At 38.8% G+C, this 16,857-nt stretch overlaps 1 protein-coding gene across 4 annotated transcripts; it reads right to left on the bottom strand.

The window, feature by feature from the left end:
* Window positions 1-1,025: 1,025 nt before the first annotated feature.
* Window positions 1,026-16,353, bottom strand: DNAAF1 (dynein axonemal assembly factor 1). 4 transcript variants are annotated; one of them, XM_057425391.1, is made up of 12 exons: window positions 16,114-16,353; window positions 15,025-15,160; window positions 11,589-11,680; window positions 10,520-10,741; window positions 9,479-9,645; window positions 9,101-9,222; window positions 8,426-8,640; window positions 7,028-7,288; window positions 6,401-6,510; window positions 3,983-4,051; window positions 1,664-2,013; window positions 1,026-1,355 (listed from the first exon to the last, which is right to left on the bottom strand). In XM_057425391.1, the coding sequence occupies exons 1-12, from the start codon at window positions 16,247-16,249 to the stop codon at window positions 1,262-1,264; spliced, it is 1,974 nt and encodes a 657-aa protein (XP_057281374.1). In that variant the 5' UTR covers window positions 16,250-16,353; the 3' UTR covers window positions 1,026-1,261. The 4 variants fall into 4 exon arrangements, with proteins under 4 accessions (XP_057281374.1, XP_057281375.1, XP_057281376.1 ...); XM_057425392.1 differs by having other exon boundaries at window positions 1,664-2,016; window positions 7,040-7,288; XM_057425393.1 differs by having other exon boundaries at window positions 1,664-2,016; window positions 7,043-7,288.
* Window positions 16,354-16,857: the final 504 nt, after the last annotated feature.

Raw genomic sequence — 16,857 nt, 5'->3', positions numbered from 1 at the left:
CTGCCCTGGAGGCCACGGATTTTATCAGCATGTTTGTACTCACAGAAGGTGGAAAATAGCTGAAATTTAAAGCAATTTTGTGGTCTTCCCTGAGGGCTTTTTACGATTGTGTTACTTAGGACCAGTTCTCTTGCCACCAGATGACACCTAACCCCAGCTACTTGAAAATCTATCTTTTCAACAAGCCCATAGTAGTTATTTCTTTTCTATAAATGTGCACATCTACAAGACCTGTTCAATTCCGTTTATTAAACACTATTAGACATTTTTAGAAATATGAAAAAAGACATCCATCTAAACTTGGGTGTGGCTTAATGATGTGAGGTCACTTAATGCCTAACCTATTCTTCATGTTGCTGTTAAATCACTAAAACATCAGCACTTGAAGATGAGGCCAACTCATTATGTTGTGCTTAAACAGTGTGCAATTAACTTTTTTAACCTGCTGGGTGAGGAAAAGGAGCCATGAATGGTTCAGCAGAATTGGCCAAGGGTTGTCCAAGTGGTGTTGGACAGGAATCTTTTGTGGAATTGCAGAGGAAGCACTCAAGCAGTATCTGCTTCCTCAAATTTTATTCTCCAGCTCAGAAGAGGGGGAGTAAGAGAGAACCTGGCTGAGGCACCACTGCTATTATCTTACATTTCACTTTGGCACAAGACTGTGACTGTGGTATATGAGAGAAGCAAACGGAAGAAGAATTCCTTCGATCAGGTTTTTGCACCAAAGCTGCCTTTCTGCCATGACTACCAAGCTGGTTATTTTTCTGTTGTTTGAAATTCAGATCCTGACATACATCACACAATGAAAAATGATGAAAATGGCAGATACAAGCATATGATCCATCACGGATCGCCCTAACAGGTAAAACCAGATGTTCATGCATGGACACTAGTTCTGCATCTCTTTTTGCATAAACAATGATGTCTATGAATGTTAGATCCATAAAAGACCATGTTGAGAAGCAATCTCCGTTTGTCATTAAGGTTCATCTGGTATGAAATATGAGATTATACAAGTTAAAATATATGTGGTTACAAGTAAAATCTTTATTTAGCTCAAGTGAGAGAGACATGTTACAGTATGCACTGGAAGTACGTATGTAATGAAACCTTAAGACATAAACATTCAACCAAGTAATTCCTAGGATGCAAGGGAAAAAATGACATCACAGAAATTAATTTAACTGTAACACAATAGTGCACTCACAGAGGAGTGAATGCTGCCAGCTGCCCTGAATACTTGGAGTTTTTTGCAAAGTGATTAATCTAAACCACTCTCACTGTCTTTGTCGTCCCATGCCTCGTGAGAACATCCTTCACTCTCAGCTGGGTACTGTGCTTCTCCATTGCTGCCACTACCTGTTGAAAGCATGAAGGCAAAAGGCAAATTAAAACTCACCAGTGGTCTGTAATACTGGAAAAAGAAATGTAGGGCCCAAATTTTAAAAAACATTTAAATAAAACTCTGCAAGAAATCCTGTGTAGAAAAAGAAAAAAATAACATTTTAGTTCCTAATTTATTGGGATTCCCACACAAATAAAAGGAAGAGGTGACTGTCAACTAACCATGGATTGAAAATTTTCTCAACAACAGAGCTGAACAAATGTTTAATATGTATGTGCCAGCCACTGTTTTCTCTGTTATAAATTAGTCCCTGTAAACTTACCATCCTCTTCTGTTGGGCTTGGGTCACCTGGTTGCTTGTAGACTGGTGACAAGAGTAGATTATCCTTGGGCTCAGAGTTAATCTCTTGTATCAAGGGTCTTGAGGGGGTTGCTTGTTGATCTTTGATCTCCTGGTATCTTTTGGAATTAGCAGGCTGTGTAAAGAAGCTTTCAACAAGGGGTCTTAAGTGCTCCTTTCCATGCTCTTTATGTATCTTACATGCATTTGAAAAGATTGCTGTTGGAACTTCTTCTGAATTCTCAAACATGCTTTTATTGTCTTCCTCTAATGCTGAATCGCTGTCATTTGTCATTTCAGAAATTATTTCAATCTTTGGGTGATATTCCTGCTGTAAAGGTGGAAAATCTAATTAAAATGTATTATTCTAGATGTAAAAGGTGGGTAAATATCTCTTGGACCCACATAACAGCTGTCAGCTTTGACGTGCCGTTCTCCCAGAATGCATGGAAAATGTGCTTCAGCCATAGCTCTGCTCTCTGTGGATGAATCTTGGGTTAACTATTCCTCAGGCATTAGTGATGAACTACTAACCATTTGCAAAATGAAGACCTATTTCAGCAATTCAGAAATGTGGGGGCTCAGTTCTGTTACTTTACCTCCAAACAGAGGGTCCTGACTAGTATATTCATCTGACATCACTTAAGAACCAAACACCACTCAGGGTGTGACAGTGCTAGCATATCCTCTGTTCCTATTTTCTTTTAATTGGAGGCTTTGTTGCAAAGATATTTTTCAATGCTGTTATTAGTCTGTGACCAAAAGAGTAAATAAATTCCATGCCTTATGGAATGGTTTGGGATGGAGGGGACCTTAAAGCTCGTATAGTTCCAACCTCTTGCCATGGGACACTTTCCACTAGACCAGGTTGCTCCAAGCCCTGTCCAACCTGGCCTTGAAACACTGCCAGGGATGGGGCAGCCACAGCTTCTCTGGGCAATCTGTGCCAGCGTCTTACCACAGTGAAGAACTTCTTCCTAATGTCTAATCTAAATCTATCCTCTTTCAGTTCAAAACCCTTTCCCCTTGTCCTATCACTACATGCCCTTATCAAAAGCCTCTCTTCAGGTTTCTTGTAGCCCCTTTAGGCACTGGAAGCTGCTCGAGGGTCTCCCCAGAGCCTTATCTTCTCCAGGCTGAACAAGCCCAGCTCTCTCAGCCTGTCTCCAGAGCAGAGGTACTCCAGCCCTCTGAACATGTTTGTGGCCTCCTCTGCATTTGCTGAAGCAGGTTAATGTCCCTCCCCACCTCCCACATCGTGGATTGTACTTATCAAGAGCTGCTGCTTCCTCTGTGCATAAATTTGAACTCCCACCAAGTGCAGTGCTCTGGTTCTGAGGCTCTCCTGCATTTCCATCCTTGTCACATTTGTTTAATCAACTTAAGCAGCCTGTGAGACCATGCAATGTTTTCAGCCATTGCCTCCCTCAAGGACTGAGCAAAGTGCTCTTGGCAATATGGGATTCTCATCTTGCTGACAGCTATCATGAGCTGCAGCAACATTTTAGACTACAGTCTAAACTCAGTTTTAGCACAGTATGGCCCCAGGACAAACACATCAGGTTAAATCCACTTTATATAAAAATTATTGATTTGCCTTACGCTGACTGAAGGAAAAGTTCTCATTAGCTTGGAGGGACATGTAAGAACATGCACTCTGTATTGGCCTTTGTCTCCAACAAGGCAAGTATGAGTTAACATCAGCACAAGAATCAATACTGTGCAGTTCATTTTTGTTGCTCTATTTTTCTTTTTTCTCTTCTGTTTCTGTTTATAGGCTTTTGCCTAGAAGATTATTTTGAGCCCAGCATACTGCTAATGTGGGCATGAACTGCCTTGTATCTGACTAGCATGCAGTGGAGCCAAAAAGTTTCAATTTCTCTGTGTTTTCAGTTGAAAAGACTGATTTTATTCAGTTGTAGGCATTCTGTTCTAGCCGTTCAGTACTTTGCAGTGTATTAGTATTGTAAAGTATATTTTAAGAGTCATTTTCGTAAAACCACTACATACTGCTAAGAAATTAATCTTAGAATTAAGCTAAGAAATTAAACAGCTGCATTACTTGATCTTAGGTGTTCATTCTTCTATTTTTGTAATACAATAATATAAAACCTTAAATTAAGAAACTATTTATAAGTGGATAGAGAAGATCTTCTGAAACATCCCTTTTAGTTTATAAATGCATGACTGATTGCATCTCCCAGAGCCATTTCACAACTGAGATTGTCCTCATTTTGCAAGACAATTTGTAAATGTGTTTAGGGAAGCTCCATCACTGGAATGAATAAAAATCTTACCTTTTGAACAAAGCTTTCCTCTTCTGGGGCAAATTCATTTACATCAGTGTCTTCTAAATCAGGCAATTCCTGAAAACAATCATGAGATTATTGGTCAGTGGCAAAAGCTACTGTAACCAATAAAACCTCTCTCTCATGAGGAATGTTCTTCAAAGCCATGCTTTTCTGGGTAAGAATTCAGGCAGCAATACCACACTGTCATTTTCTCCAATGTGACAGTTTCCTCTGTTAAACACTTGTGGGAAAATGAAAATTCATGTCTCCAGAAATAGCAGATGGGAAGGAAATAACTTTAATGTCAGCCTGAGTGCTGTTTTCTACTGTGCTGTGTGATCATGAAGGAGAAAAGGATAAACAGCAAAGCATTAAAAGGATTTTAAAAGCAAGCATGGTTTACATTTATTAGCTGTTTCATAGCTATTCAACAGACTTCACCTCAGCTGCAACTCATGTTTATGGACAACGATCTGCAGTCTTAACTCTGTTAACCTAAATACATCCAATAACACGATATTTTACTGTGAATGCTTCATAATTAGGGATACAGAACTGCAAGCTTCCCGAGAACTGAGATGCTCAGCAACAGGAGCTTGCTTCTGCTTGACAGAGGGATGTCGCAGAAGCATAGAATAGTTAGGGTTGGAAAAGACCTTAAGATCACCTAGTTCCAACCCCCTCTGCCATGGGCAGGGACACCTCCCACTAAAACATGTCACCCAAGGCTCTGTCCAACCTGGCCTTGAACACTGCCAGGGATGGAGCACTCACAACTTCCCTGGGCAACCCATTCCAGTGCCTCACCACCCTAACAGTAAAGAATTTCTTCCTTATTTCCAATCTAATAACCACCACATTACAAATCCTCTTCCACTCTTCTCCCTTATATTACTATTGAGACCATCTACTGACTCCAGGAGATCAGTAAAGACAATGGAGGTACACCAGAGCTTCTCACGAGTGTCATCTTCACAGCCATTCCCTGCCATGTCAGCGCTAAGTCTCTGGAAAATCTGCATAGCGTAAGTATTGGAGGTTGTTGCAAGAAGCTCTTTCCATTACTAAGCATCAGTTGAAGAACAAAGTAGCACAGAACATGAAATGCGTATTTGTGTGTGATTTTACTTTCTTTTTGTGTAAAATCATAATAGTCGTACTTTTTATGTGTCAGAAGAAACCCCATGCATGTTTGTTGAAGTGTTCCTTTTACACCACGTTAAAGTTTGTGCAAAGGAGCTTGCTATGGTGCCATATAGCACCAAGAAAAAAACCCAAACAATGAATCTATGAAATCTTTACATTTTGGGTACCTACAGTACTGTTATTTCTTTAAAGCTTTTATGTCAGCCCCTGCAAGATCTGCTTACAAAAATAATATTGTATATACTTCAAATTGCTGCCAATTCTCTCCACTGTCCTTGTTAAACCTGCTATTAAAACCAGTCAAATGGAAGGATACAGCAGTAAGCCCTCTACTGGAGCAGTGGGTAGAGCCCTTTGATAACAGGATGGCTTTTTTTTTTTTCCCTGGGGAAGATGTAAGAGGCTTTTCTAAAACATTCCATCAAGAATTTAGTTAAGGGTGGCAGTATAAAGGATCAAAGAGCATATTAAGTGGTCTGGGAAATCCTAAACTCAGAGGTTTGTTATTGCTAGTAATGTCATAATCTGACATGGTCAGTTTAGCAGCAGTGTTATAATTACAACATATTGAATAATTCTTCTTTGAAGTGAGATTGTATTTTTCAGTGGCATCCATGTCCTCTCATGGTTAAATGTGGTTGAACATGTTTAAATGTTTGCATCATCAGATAGACATCTTAGATAATAAAAGATCATATTATAAATGTCAATTGCTTATTATATACCTGAATAATACACATTCTGCTTTTCTTAGAAACATACTTAAAAGTTATATTTTAAGAAGTAATTTATAATATCTAATACTGCTAGCTAACATTTACAGTGTGGCTATTTCTTCATTATGCTTTTTCTGCGACAGTTCACATTTTCAACCTTATGTTTCATTTGAGTTTTGCCTAAGAGGAGGCATGTATCTACTAGATTCCTTTTGTTGTGAGTTCTGTTTTTTAAATGAGAACCTTCATGAACTTCTCCAGAAAAATCAGAGATAGAAGGTCAGCTGCAGGTGATTTATAGCCAAAGGACAAAATAAACTTTGGAAGTGGTGGTAATGTTTTTTACACATGCTATGCTGGGGAGGGTGAGTAGGGGTACTACAACTTTCATTTGTTGTTTTGTTTTGTTTTCTTTTTTTAATTTTCCTTCTACTTTTCTTACCAGTGGACCTTTCTTAGAAACCTGGCCATATAGTTTTATTAGCCAGGATGTTACAAGAATTAATTTGGGAGCAGGCAATAATGAAATATGAACTTCTCAAAATCTGAATCCAATACATACATCAAGACAAAGTTTCTCCAGTGCATCCAGTTTGGTTTGTTCAGTTTCAGCATATTGATCCAGTTCAGGAAGTATGGCCTTTCCAGTAGCTGCCTTCTCTCTTGGTAGATCTAAAGAATAAACAATACTCAGTTGCAGAGAACTGACTGAATAAAAGACTGCCTGTATTGCAACAGCAAGCACTGAAAAATCAGATTGCTGGGGACCTGACTACCACTGCAGAATTCACAGCTGTCTTACATCATACATGCACTGTCTTACATCATATACCTGGTCTCCCTTATATTGTATAAATTAATGTTAGCATTTTGCAATAATGTATTCCACATATCTGAAAAAGGGTGCTTCCATGCGTGAAGGAACAAAACCACCTCTAGAGTGATGTCCAGCTTCTGTGGCATATTTATTCCTGCTTTATATAGCAGAAATTGCAGGCTGAGCCCTGGGAAATTTCTGTTGCTGTAGAGAAAGGATATTTTATCCAGTATTACTTAATTGTCACCTAATTACTGTGGAAATCTAGTGGGATGTTCCTATCTATGAGTCAGTTGGTTTGAATCACAGCAGAGGCAGTGTTAAGAGTTTGGCTCATCATCTCTGCATCCTCAGTTTGGTTTGATTCTTCACCATGTACATTACCACCTGTCTCCTTGTTGAAGTTTGGGCATTTGTTACAGTTTGATTCCTGTGCATCCTCTTGAATTCTAGCAGATGTGAAACCTGTGTTATCTCTTCCATTTTGTAAAAGTGTTATCACTTCCTCATGACCATCAAAACTTTCATTTCTAAATTTGTCAGTCTTCTCTTGAGTTTCTTCCTCTTCTGATATATTTGAAGTCTCCAGTGTATTAGAATTGCCATCTTTGTTATCTGAATTTTCAGGTGCCCCTAAAAAAGAAACAAGTTCATTAAAACTGCTGAGTTAATCTACCATTACTCATTCTAAATATCCAGACTTTACTAGATAGTCTCAATGGTCTGGCCTAAAATATGCATCAAAAGCTCCTACTTGGTTTGAGCAGTTATTCATGGATCAGCAATCTTCATAGAGAAAACACTACAGTAAAGAATCGCCTTGTATCTGTAGTTGACTTTGAAAAGGCTCACAAGTGACTATGTATTTAAATATATGCTTGAGCAATAAGATGGATTTATCAGTGACAGATGTTGAAGTTATCCTCTCCTTTATGCAACCTGTCTGCTTGCAGAAAAAGTTTCACTTGTTGGTCAACTATGTTTGACTTCAGAGCCTGTGAAACCCAAAAAAATGTATCAGATGATAGATAAACACTTCTCTATGCTGCAGTACTGTCTTCTTGTTTGGCTTCAGTCCTCTTTATTCTGAAATGTGTACTTCTCTATAAAGGTTAGGTTGGAACCTGACCTATTACTGGTTGTAAAATGTTTTCCTCCTTGAGTAATGTGACAGGAGAATTCGTGGCATAAAAAATGACACTAAGTAAGTGAAGCAAACTATTAATAACCTTCCTCTTCCTATGCTTTTATTAGCACTGCTGTAGGCTCTAGGCTGAAGCTCTCACTGCTTGCAAAGGCAGGACTAGAGAGCTGTTTGGATGGGGACTGATGAGGCAGTTGTCACCAGGTATTATTGGAGCCCACAGGCCTGTTAAAGACAGCACTGTTCTGCATCTTGGGGAAAGATTGCTCTTGGTGTGTAACTGCCCATGAATGCCTGCTGGAACCATTAGGGCACTTACTAGCACATGGTTGCTTCAGTGAAGAGCACAAGAGCTTGAAACACTGGGACATGAAGTGATTTGTTGATTTTCTGTTTCATCAGCAGTGAAAAAGGTGATGATTGCTTAATGATTGCTGTAGTTAATCTAAGATGCACCAAGATAAATAAAGCACTTCATATTGGAAAAGCAGATTCATAAATATATTCAAAAAATTGCATCAGCCTGCTTCTGAACTTTTAGGAACTGTTCCGTTCCTATATTTGAATTATTTTAAATATTCAAATTGAAGCAGACACAAACATGTTCCAAAATAGTAATCACAAACCTTCTAGGATGTCTGCTTTGTCTCCATTTCCAGATTTAGCACTTGTCTCTTTTTCTTCCATATACTTTCTTCTTTTCTTTTTGTCTGCTTTCCACCTGATTGCTGCTAAAGCATCAATGCTATCTTGGATTTTTTTTCTCTCTCTGGTTTCCCATTTTTCCCTTTCTGCTTTCTCAGCTTCCAGACCTCCAACAGCCCAGGCTTCTGCACAGGCTCTAATGAAAACACAAAAGCCTAACTATAATATAGCTATAAAAGCCCATCTTTATAAATGAGACATATATCTTATCTTGTATGTGGAACTGCAACAAAAGAACCAAAGATATCCAAATGCTGGTGACTGCACAACCAGAGATCTGCCAGGAGTGCTGAACTCTGCTTTTCCAAATACCTGTTCCATTTTTGCAGAAATGAGGATTTGCCTTTGATCTACAGATGTGGTGTAAAACAATTCTGTTCAAAAATTAATTATCTTGTGAAAAAATTTTTGTTTGCTTGTTTGTTTGTTTTCTAGGTGTTAGACTTAGAACTCTGTAATACAACACCCTTCCACCCTTCATAAATTATATTGGTCAGACTTCCTTTACTTCCCTGACAATACTGGCAAAAACTGGAGAAGTGATCATCAGCATTTGAACTTTATTGCTGTGTAAAGAAGATGGCTCTGTTTCTTACCTATCTTTTGGGAAAACTGGTCTGTCATCCAGATACGTTAGTTGTTTTAGTCTAACAGTAAGTGTTTTTCTATAATTAGCAATGTTCTTTATCACTTGGTTTCCCATCAAATTCAGCACATGCTGGAGAAACAAGGGAAACTATTTTTAAAGTCAAGTTGCAAAAAAACTCACTCTAGATATGCACTTCCCCTATCATTTTAAAAATAAGAAGTGAATAAAACATCTTGGGTGTTACAGGTAACCTACAAAACCCCAAGTAATATTTAATAACATTTCTTTTAGACCAGTACCTATTGTGAACTGGCCTACCCAATGAAACCTTTTAATGGCATTCAGCTATATACACGATACAAACTTTCAGCTAGATTTGGCTTACCAAATTAGGCACAGTCTCCAGAATAGTTATAATAGCTGGATCACTTAGATTGTTGTGGGAAAGATCAAGAACAGAAATACTGGGGCATTCTTGCAAGTGCTGTATGTCTTCCACTGTTTCTAATTTGTTGTGAGCAATCTGCAGAGTCTGCAGGACCTTCAGACAAGCTGTCAGAGAAAAACAGAACAGTGAAAAGAAAGGTGAGAGCCATTACTTCAAGGAAGGTTTTCTGGAGCAAGTAGAAAACTGCATTGTCAAAATCATAGAATCACAGAATGGTCTGGGTTGAAAAGGACCTTAGAGCTCATCCAGTTTCAACTGCCTGCCACAGGCAGGGACATCTTTCACTAGGCCAGGTTTGCTCAAAGACGCATCAAAATAATTGTTTATATTGAATTGGGAGGTTTCTTTTCTAAATTCGTTATTCTGCTATATGCACTTTCTGGCTATGCCTTCAAAGCTGCTTTCTTCACCCCCAAAAAAACAGTTATTTGGTTTTAGGGGAGTGGTTGTTTTTAATTTGCGTTTCAAAATAGTCAGTTACACAACAGCAACAGCTTCTGTTTCAAATCACTCCCAGTGTACACAAATGATAATGTAGAGGAATTATTATTTATTTTCTACTGAAGATGGAATACATCCTTTAACAGGATAAAAGATGTAAAGTATTTGGTAATGATGTCTGCAGCTGTCAAAGCACACCTTAACCATAAAGTAAGTAATGAAAACTGGATTGCCAGCCTGTCTGCAAAACCTAAGTACTGAGATAGTATTAAGAAGTGAGAAAAAAACTACTCAATTATCCTAAGTATCCATGTGCAAGTAACTATTACATCCTTTTTGTTTTGTCATCTATTAAAATTGCAACATACATAGATTTGACTCTTTAATAGAAGCCTTGTGGACTTTGGTATTGCGCAAAATTTTAACAGAAATAAAAAAACCCTTGAAACTAGTGCCACTAATAATAGCTTAGCTTAGTCAAAGCTTAGAAATACGGGCTCATTATAGGTTAAAACATGTTGTTCCAACAGTTCTTACAGAGATTCTCAATGGTCTTGATGTAGTTGTTACTGACATTGAGGGAATCCAACTTTTGTAAGGGTTCAAGGTTTTCAATTTTCTTAATTAGATTGAGTTGTAGGTAGAGGCAACGCAACTCTGTCTGAGCCTCCAAGTTCTCAATTTTTGTTATGCCATTGCATTCCAGCCATAAACACTTCAACCCAGTATACTCCTCAAGATTCTCCAGGCGGTCAAATCCTGCAGGAAAAGATGTTTCAAAATTAAATGGCACTGGCCAAAACCAAGTCTTTGGAAGAGTAAATTTCATTAAACGAATGCTGCTGAAACAGTCTGCAAGAACACTTGTACTCAAGTTGCTGCCAGTATTTCCACTGAATTAATTGGTACAGTACATGGCCCATAAAAGGCAAAAACATATATGTACTTATTGCTGTCTGTATCTCATGCAGTCCTTTAGGTGCTCAAATAATCCTGAGAAAATAGCAAAACCAGGGCCAAATGCAGCAGGTAGATTTATTATGTCCTATTTATTTAAAACAATTATGCTAAGCTGAACCAGCTAACCCATCATGCAAAAACCTACTGCAAAATGACAAGAAGATGGTCCATGTTCATCCTAGCAACTTCTTCTTTCAGTTGCATCTGAGAACGTGTAGCAAGTTTTTACTGTAACTTTGTTCCTCACCTTTTTTATTTGGTAGCAATAAGGTTCCCAAAGCTGGAAAAGTTTCTTTGTATTAACACATTTAAGAAGAAATATATGTCTTTTCCTCTAAATGCAATCCAGACCAGTATTTTAAGATATTTCTCAGAGGCTACTGGGTTTTCTGGGAAAAAAAAGAGTGCTCCTTGACTCCTACTGATCCTTTGATGACTACAAAGTGAACTAGGACAATTAGATCTATAATGAGTTCAAATTCCTACCTTCATCCTGACTCACTTTGTTTCACAATTTCATTATTACATACAATTAAAATATGTTTCTAATTTAAAAGAACTATTAGATACCTTACTTGAATAAGCCATAAAACAGATACTCTGCTAAAATGCTATGTAAGTCTAATTGGTCATGTCCACATCTTACCTTTATAATGCAAGTAAAGAGTGTCATTTAAGTATGGGGTCACATAGAATTTCTGCTGTTTACAGATGTCTTGCAGAACCTTTTTTGTCATTCTAAAATAAGGGAAGAAGAAGCAAAACAAAACAACAACAACAAAAATGTATTTCAGTGCATATTCTGTAATCTCTGGGTTTTTACCAGATAGCAGTGCAATACAACTAATCATTCTTTTGTGCATGAAAAATAGCTTCAGCTTTCAAGGCTATACTTCAAATAAAAAAAGCAGTAGTTTTCGTTAGAGTGGCTTTCCATTTCTACCTGTCAGAAGTGAGTTACCATGCTCTTCCACTAAAAACCAGAGTGTATGTAGGGAATGGGTAAGGAATGAGAAAGTCCATCTTCTTGGAAAAAGTCAGCATGATTCTATGTTGTATTCTGGTTCTTTCCTCTCCAATTCTTTCCCCCATTCCTTGCTGCTTCAGCGCAGGACCTTTGCTGGCAATATGCAACATCCATAGGTATCAGCCTAACGTTTTAATGAAATGCTGACTCTGAAATAGCACTCAAGGCAGTTTTAATATACAACTGTGATGGCTAGGAATGCTGTAGTAAGAAAAATAATCATACCTGTTCAACTGTAATTGCTTAGTATTCAGCTCCACTCCTTTTGGGATTCATGTAAGTAAGAAGGATGCTGTGGACTTCAGCTGAACAGTACAGGGGCAGAGGACTTGGTAAGAGAAATTGGGCAGAAAGCTACAGTGTGAAACAGTGGAGGCTGCAAGGGCAAAGCACTTGGGCTAGCAGGCAACAGCAGCCAGACAAGGCCAAAGCTGCACATGGCAGTCAGCAGGACAGCAAAACCCCAAAGGGTAAGTACGTGGGTTGCCTTAAAACTGTTAAAACAGGAACGGATGGAAGTGAAGAGTGGCAGAAGGGATGAGTTATGCCATTATCTGGGGATCCTGTGCTAGACAGCACTGGATCAACAGTTTCATAGAGCTGGTGGTCCCCTAGCATGGACTTTGCAAAGAGTGACAGGACACTCTTTTGGGAGGCAAGCTGTCCAGGGCTACATAAAATTTAGTAACATTATAGAAAAGCAACTTGGGATCCATACTGAAAACACCTAGCAAAAACAGTCCAAAGCAGAAAATACCTGTATCTTCTTGCTCAGAAAGATTAAGTTCTATAAAACAAAATTCCTGAATGAAACTTCTATTAGATATCTCTCACTTCAAGAAGTATTACAAGAGTACAATGTTAAATAGTCCAAAATTATTTTCCACTCTTAAATTCTTTATTAACAAAATGCACTTTGCATTTGTAGTCATAAGCATTTGTAGGCCTAAGGTCTGTCACAGTAAGATCTTCTTGGCATGAAGATATTTTCAAAATAACAAAAAAACCTTGAGTAAATGCAGTGAATTTAAACCTTTTGTAACGATTTTGCTTTTAGATATATTTACTTACTAAATTAAAAATCTCAGTATTGCTTAAGAACAAACCTGTAATACAGTCAACTAGTCAATTGACTTCCTGGGGCAATATAAAATATGAATGGCAGCCTGTAACAGCCCTGTAAGCCAAACATGCCTGACATAAATCTCTGAAGGAATGAAAGATTTATAAACCTTGAGCACAATCTTTAAATATATAATGTTTCCTTGTATTGTCAGCATAGGTAGATTGTTGTATGCTAGCTACTTGCAGTATATCCCACTATTTTTCATTGTGCTATTTGAGGTAGTATTTAATTAAATGATTAACATTCTCATGGAATTTATAGGATCACAAAAGGTGTTTCTTCAAAACACTAATTATCTCATGTGCAGTCACTGCTCTCTACTGCCATTCTTCATAAAAACTTAATTCTGAAGTGTGCTAGGCTATCAGCCCAGGTTAACCAAGTTTTCTCTGTAAGTCCAGTCCATTCTACCTTCTGATAACTCAGTGAGTCTTTCCCTTGGCTTTAAAAGACTGTTAACTGTCTCTAATAGAAAGATGCCCTAAAGTTAGCATCAATATAAACTTGGGAGTTTCACAAGCAGTGAAAGTAAGCAGATATACCTGTTAGAGAGCAGGGTAGGGGAGAGGGACCTGGGGGTCCTAGCGGACGACAGGATGACCATGAGCCAACACTGTGCCCTTGTGGCCAAGAAGGCCAATGGAATCCTGGGGTGTATTAGAAGGTGGGTGGTGAGTAGGTCGAGAGAGGTCCTCCTTCCCCTCTACTGTGCCCGGGTGAGACCGCATCTGGAATATTGTGTCCAGTTCTGGGCCCCACAGTTCAAGAAGGACAGGGACCTGGTGGAGAGAGTCCAGCACAGGGCAACTAAGATGATTAAGGGAGTGGAGCATCTCCCTTATGAGGAAAGACTGAGGGAGCTGGGTCTCTATAGTTTGGAGAAGAGGAGACTGAGGGGTGACCTTATTAGTGTATATAAATATATAAAGGGGGAGTGTCACGAGGATGGAGCCAGGCTCTACTCAGTGGCAAACAATGATAGGACGAGGGGTAATGGGTACAAACTGGAACACAAGAGGTTCCACTTAAACTTGAGAAGAAACTTCTTCTCAGTGAGGGTGACGGAACACTGGAACAGGCTGCCCAGGGAGGTTGTGGAGTCTCCTTCCCTGGAGACATTCAAAACTCGCCTGGACACATTCCTGTGTAACATTATCTAGGTGTTCCTGCTCCGGCAGGGGGATTGGACTAGATGATCTTTTGAGGTCCCTTCCAATCTCTAGCATACTGTGATACTGTGATAAGAACTGAGAGCAAATCTTCACTGTTCCTTATATACCACTCCATAACTAGCCCATGTGACCAGACTTTCAACAATGTAATTAAATAGTACCAAATGTTGGGTGTAATTTTAATAGTTGCTTGGAATGTGCTTCATCAGAGGTAACAGGAGAATAATCCCATTTCACAAGTATTAATAAAGAGCCATTGCAGCACATCCTGGCTTAGAGTGGACCACAATTAGAGCCAAAGCTTACAAAGGAGATATGTGTCTTATTGTCAACCATTTGAGGTACTTCTGGATTTCCTCTACTAAAAATTATCTTGACAACTGTAATATCTACATTGTGATGAATTAATACAACACATTATCTGATTCAATGCTGAGAAATAGTCAAGTCTATTGAAAAATTACTCCCAAAGGAGTTTGTGAAGTTTTCTCCAGAACTATTGAGCAGACTACATAGTCTACTTAAATGTAGTTTTGGTACTGTGGCCATAAAAAAAAAAACAACAACAAAAAACTAAAACAAAATAAAACCAAGAGCTGTACAGATGCTGGAAACAGCACTGATTTCTGATTTATCAACTATTCTCATCTTTAAAATTGTTCCCCTGAATTAAGGTTAATATAAAGAACAGCAAAACTCCCACTGACTCCAGTGATGCCAGGATGAACATAAAAAACTTCCGCAACAAATGTATTACCTTAGACAGCCCCCCTTTTCTTCTGTCCTTTGATGGAATAAGCTGGTGACAGCTTTGTGATCACCATCTGATTTTTGCTCATTCTGTTGATCTGCTCTGGACATCCAGTTTATGGCTTTCTCTTGAGTTTTAACATCTTTGTGAGCAAGAAAATGAGTTGCAGTTTAATAGCGTGAGTGGGGAAAAAATGTCATGTTGCTAATTACTTTAAAGAAATATTGAAGAGTAATTTAATATGAACTTCAAGAAAAGAGGTGTTATAACCAAGATTTTTGCTGACAGGTTTAATGAACAGAAGCTTAACTTTTTAGATGGCAAAGTAAAATAAGTAGTGCCAAAATAAACTGTTGAAATCTCCATTTTATATTTTATTAGATCTGGAAGTCACTAGTCATATGATTATTATAACGCACAGTGAAGTAAAGTACTGGCACCTGTGTTCTTATGGTTTTAGACATCTACTATATGCTACATTTAATTACCAATAATTTGAGTTTAATGAGACTGCTAACTTTGCATGTAAAGAGACCACAGTAGTGGTGTATCTGAGTCATCACAAGCACTGTTAGTCTAGCTCTTCCACAAATTCACCCTTTTGTACTCTGTGGAGGTTGTCTCCAGTGCTACTGGAGACAACTCATTCGAGCTGTCTTTAGATTGACATTGATTAATTGCATTTTCAATACTCTTCAGAATCTTGCTCTTCACCTTCTAGTTGCACTTGTAGCCCATACACTTAAAAAGAGACAGTGCAAACAAGACGATTGTGCCAGCTCACTTAAATATGATTGTAATTAAAACATTTAGAGGTCAGACTGATTGTATAATTGCAACACAGGGAAAGGTATCCCTCCAGCAAGAGAAAAGTAAAGCAACAGAACATGAAAAAAAAAAACCAAAGAAAAAAAAAAGGCACAAGAAGATAACAATTGAATAAGCCTCAGTTATGGCAAGATTTTCAGTGGCTTTACTGAGGGAAAGAATAAACTCATATTGCATCCGGGTGAGTAATGACAAACTTGATGTCTAGGCTTTATGTTCACTAATGTTCCCTAAATTAGTCCTAGCAAGCCAGCTGAACAGGCTCACCTGTATGGACAGAATTGCCTTCATTTTCTGTGTGGGTAGCTTCATTGTTGGTGTCATTCAGAGATTCCCCTGACAACTCTTGTGCAGTCACCTCCCATCCATGGCCTTTGTCTGAGTCTCCAAATTGTGATTGCATTTTAAGATATGTGATTTAGATCAGCCAAGTCACTATTTGATTTACTATCCAACTTTCCCAGACAAAACGTCTAAAGGTTTTATTAGGAGAACCTGTTACAGATAAGACCATTATGAGTAAATTATGAAGCCTGCATGGAATGGATAGTCATTGTGAAGATCATGGAGGTCTAGTCATTGTGAAGATACCAAAATGCAGGGAGAGTTTATGCTCAGAGCAGGGAGGAAGACGGCTGAGAAGCCTTCCAAAGTAGAGTAAGTCAACTCTTCCCTTTCAAAGCCGTAGAGCTGAGGATGCAGTGATGGTGCTCAGCCTGCTCTTGCGATATGGCTGCTTTCCGCCCTACCACAACCCGGGTAGGCTCCTGCGGCATTTTCATTTCCTCACAAGGACGGCAGATGCAGCAACATTTCCCCTCAGCACTTTTTGCTGCTATACCCCTCTAGAGCTCTCTAGACAAGAGTTCTGCCCTAAAGCGCAATGCTATACTGCCCATTAAACCTCCAGCTCCCTTTACCTGACCCCAGACCCGGCAGACCCGGGCAAGGCTGGGCCGAGCGTTCGGACCCGGACTCGGACCCGGACCTGGACCTGGACCCGGACCCGGA

This window comes from Pezoporus wallicus, unplaced genomic scaffold (assembly GCF_028554395.1).
Source record: "Pezoporus wallicus isolate ANWC-B61680 ecotype Strahan unplaced genomic scaffold, APGP_CSIRO_Pwel_v1 contig_8693, whole genome shotgun sequence".
Classification (NCBI taxonomy): domain Eukaryota; kingdom Metazoa; phylum Chordata; class Aves; order Psittaciformes; family Psittacidae; genus Pezoporus; species Pezoporus wallicus.
Note: the sequence above shows the minus strand (reverse complement) of the source record. Positions and strands in the feature narration are given on the sequence as shown.

Excerpts from the sequence above, each read along its gene's own strand:
- DNAAF1 (XM_057425389.1), bottom strand. The coding sequence starts at position 16,249 with ATGCAATCACAATTTGGAGACTCAGACAAAGGCCATGGATGGGAGGTG. Across the intron at positions 11,681-15,024 it reads GAAAAGGGGGGCTGTCTAAG|AATGACAAAAAAGGTTCTGC; the intron begins GTAATACATTTG and ends CCCTTATTTTAG. Across the intron at positions 8,641-9,100 it reads CCAGTTTTCCCAAAAGATAG|AGCCTGTGCAGAAGCCTGGG; the intron begins GTAAGAAACAGA and ends TGTTTTCATTAG.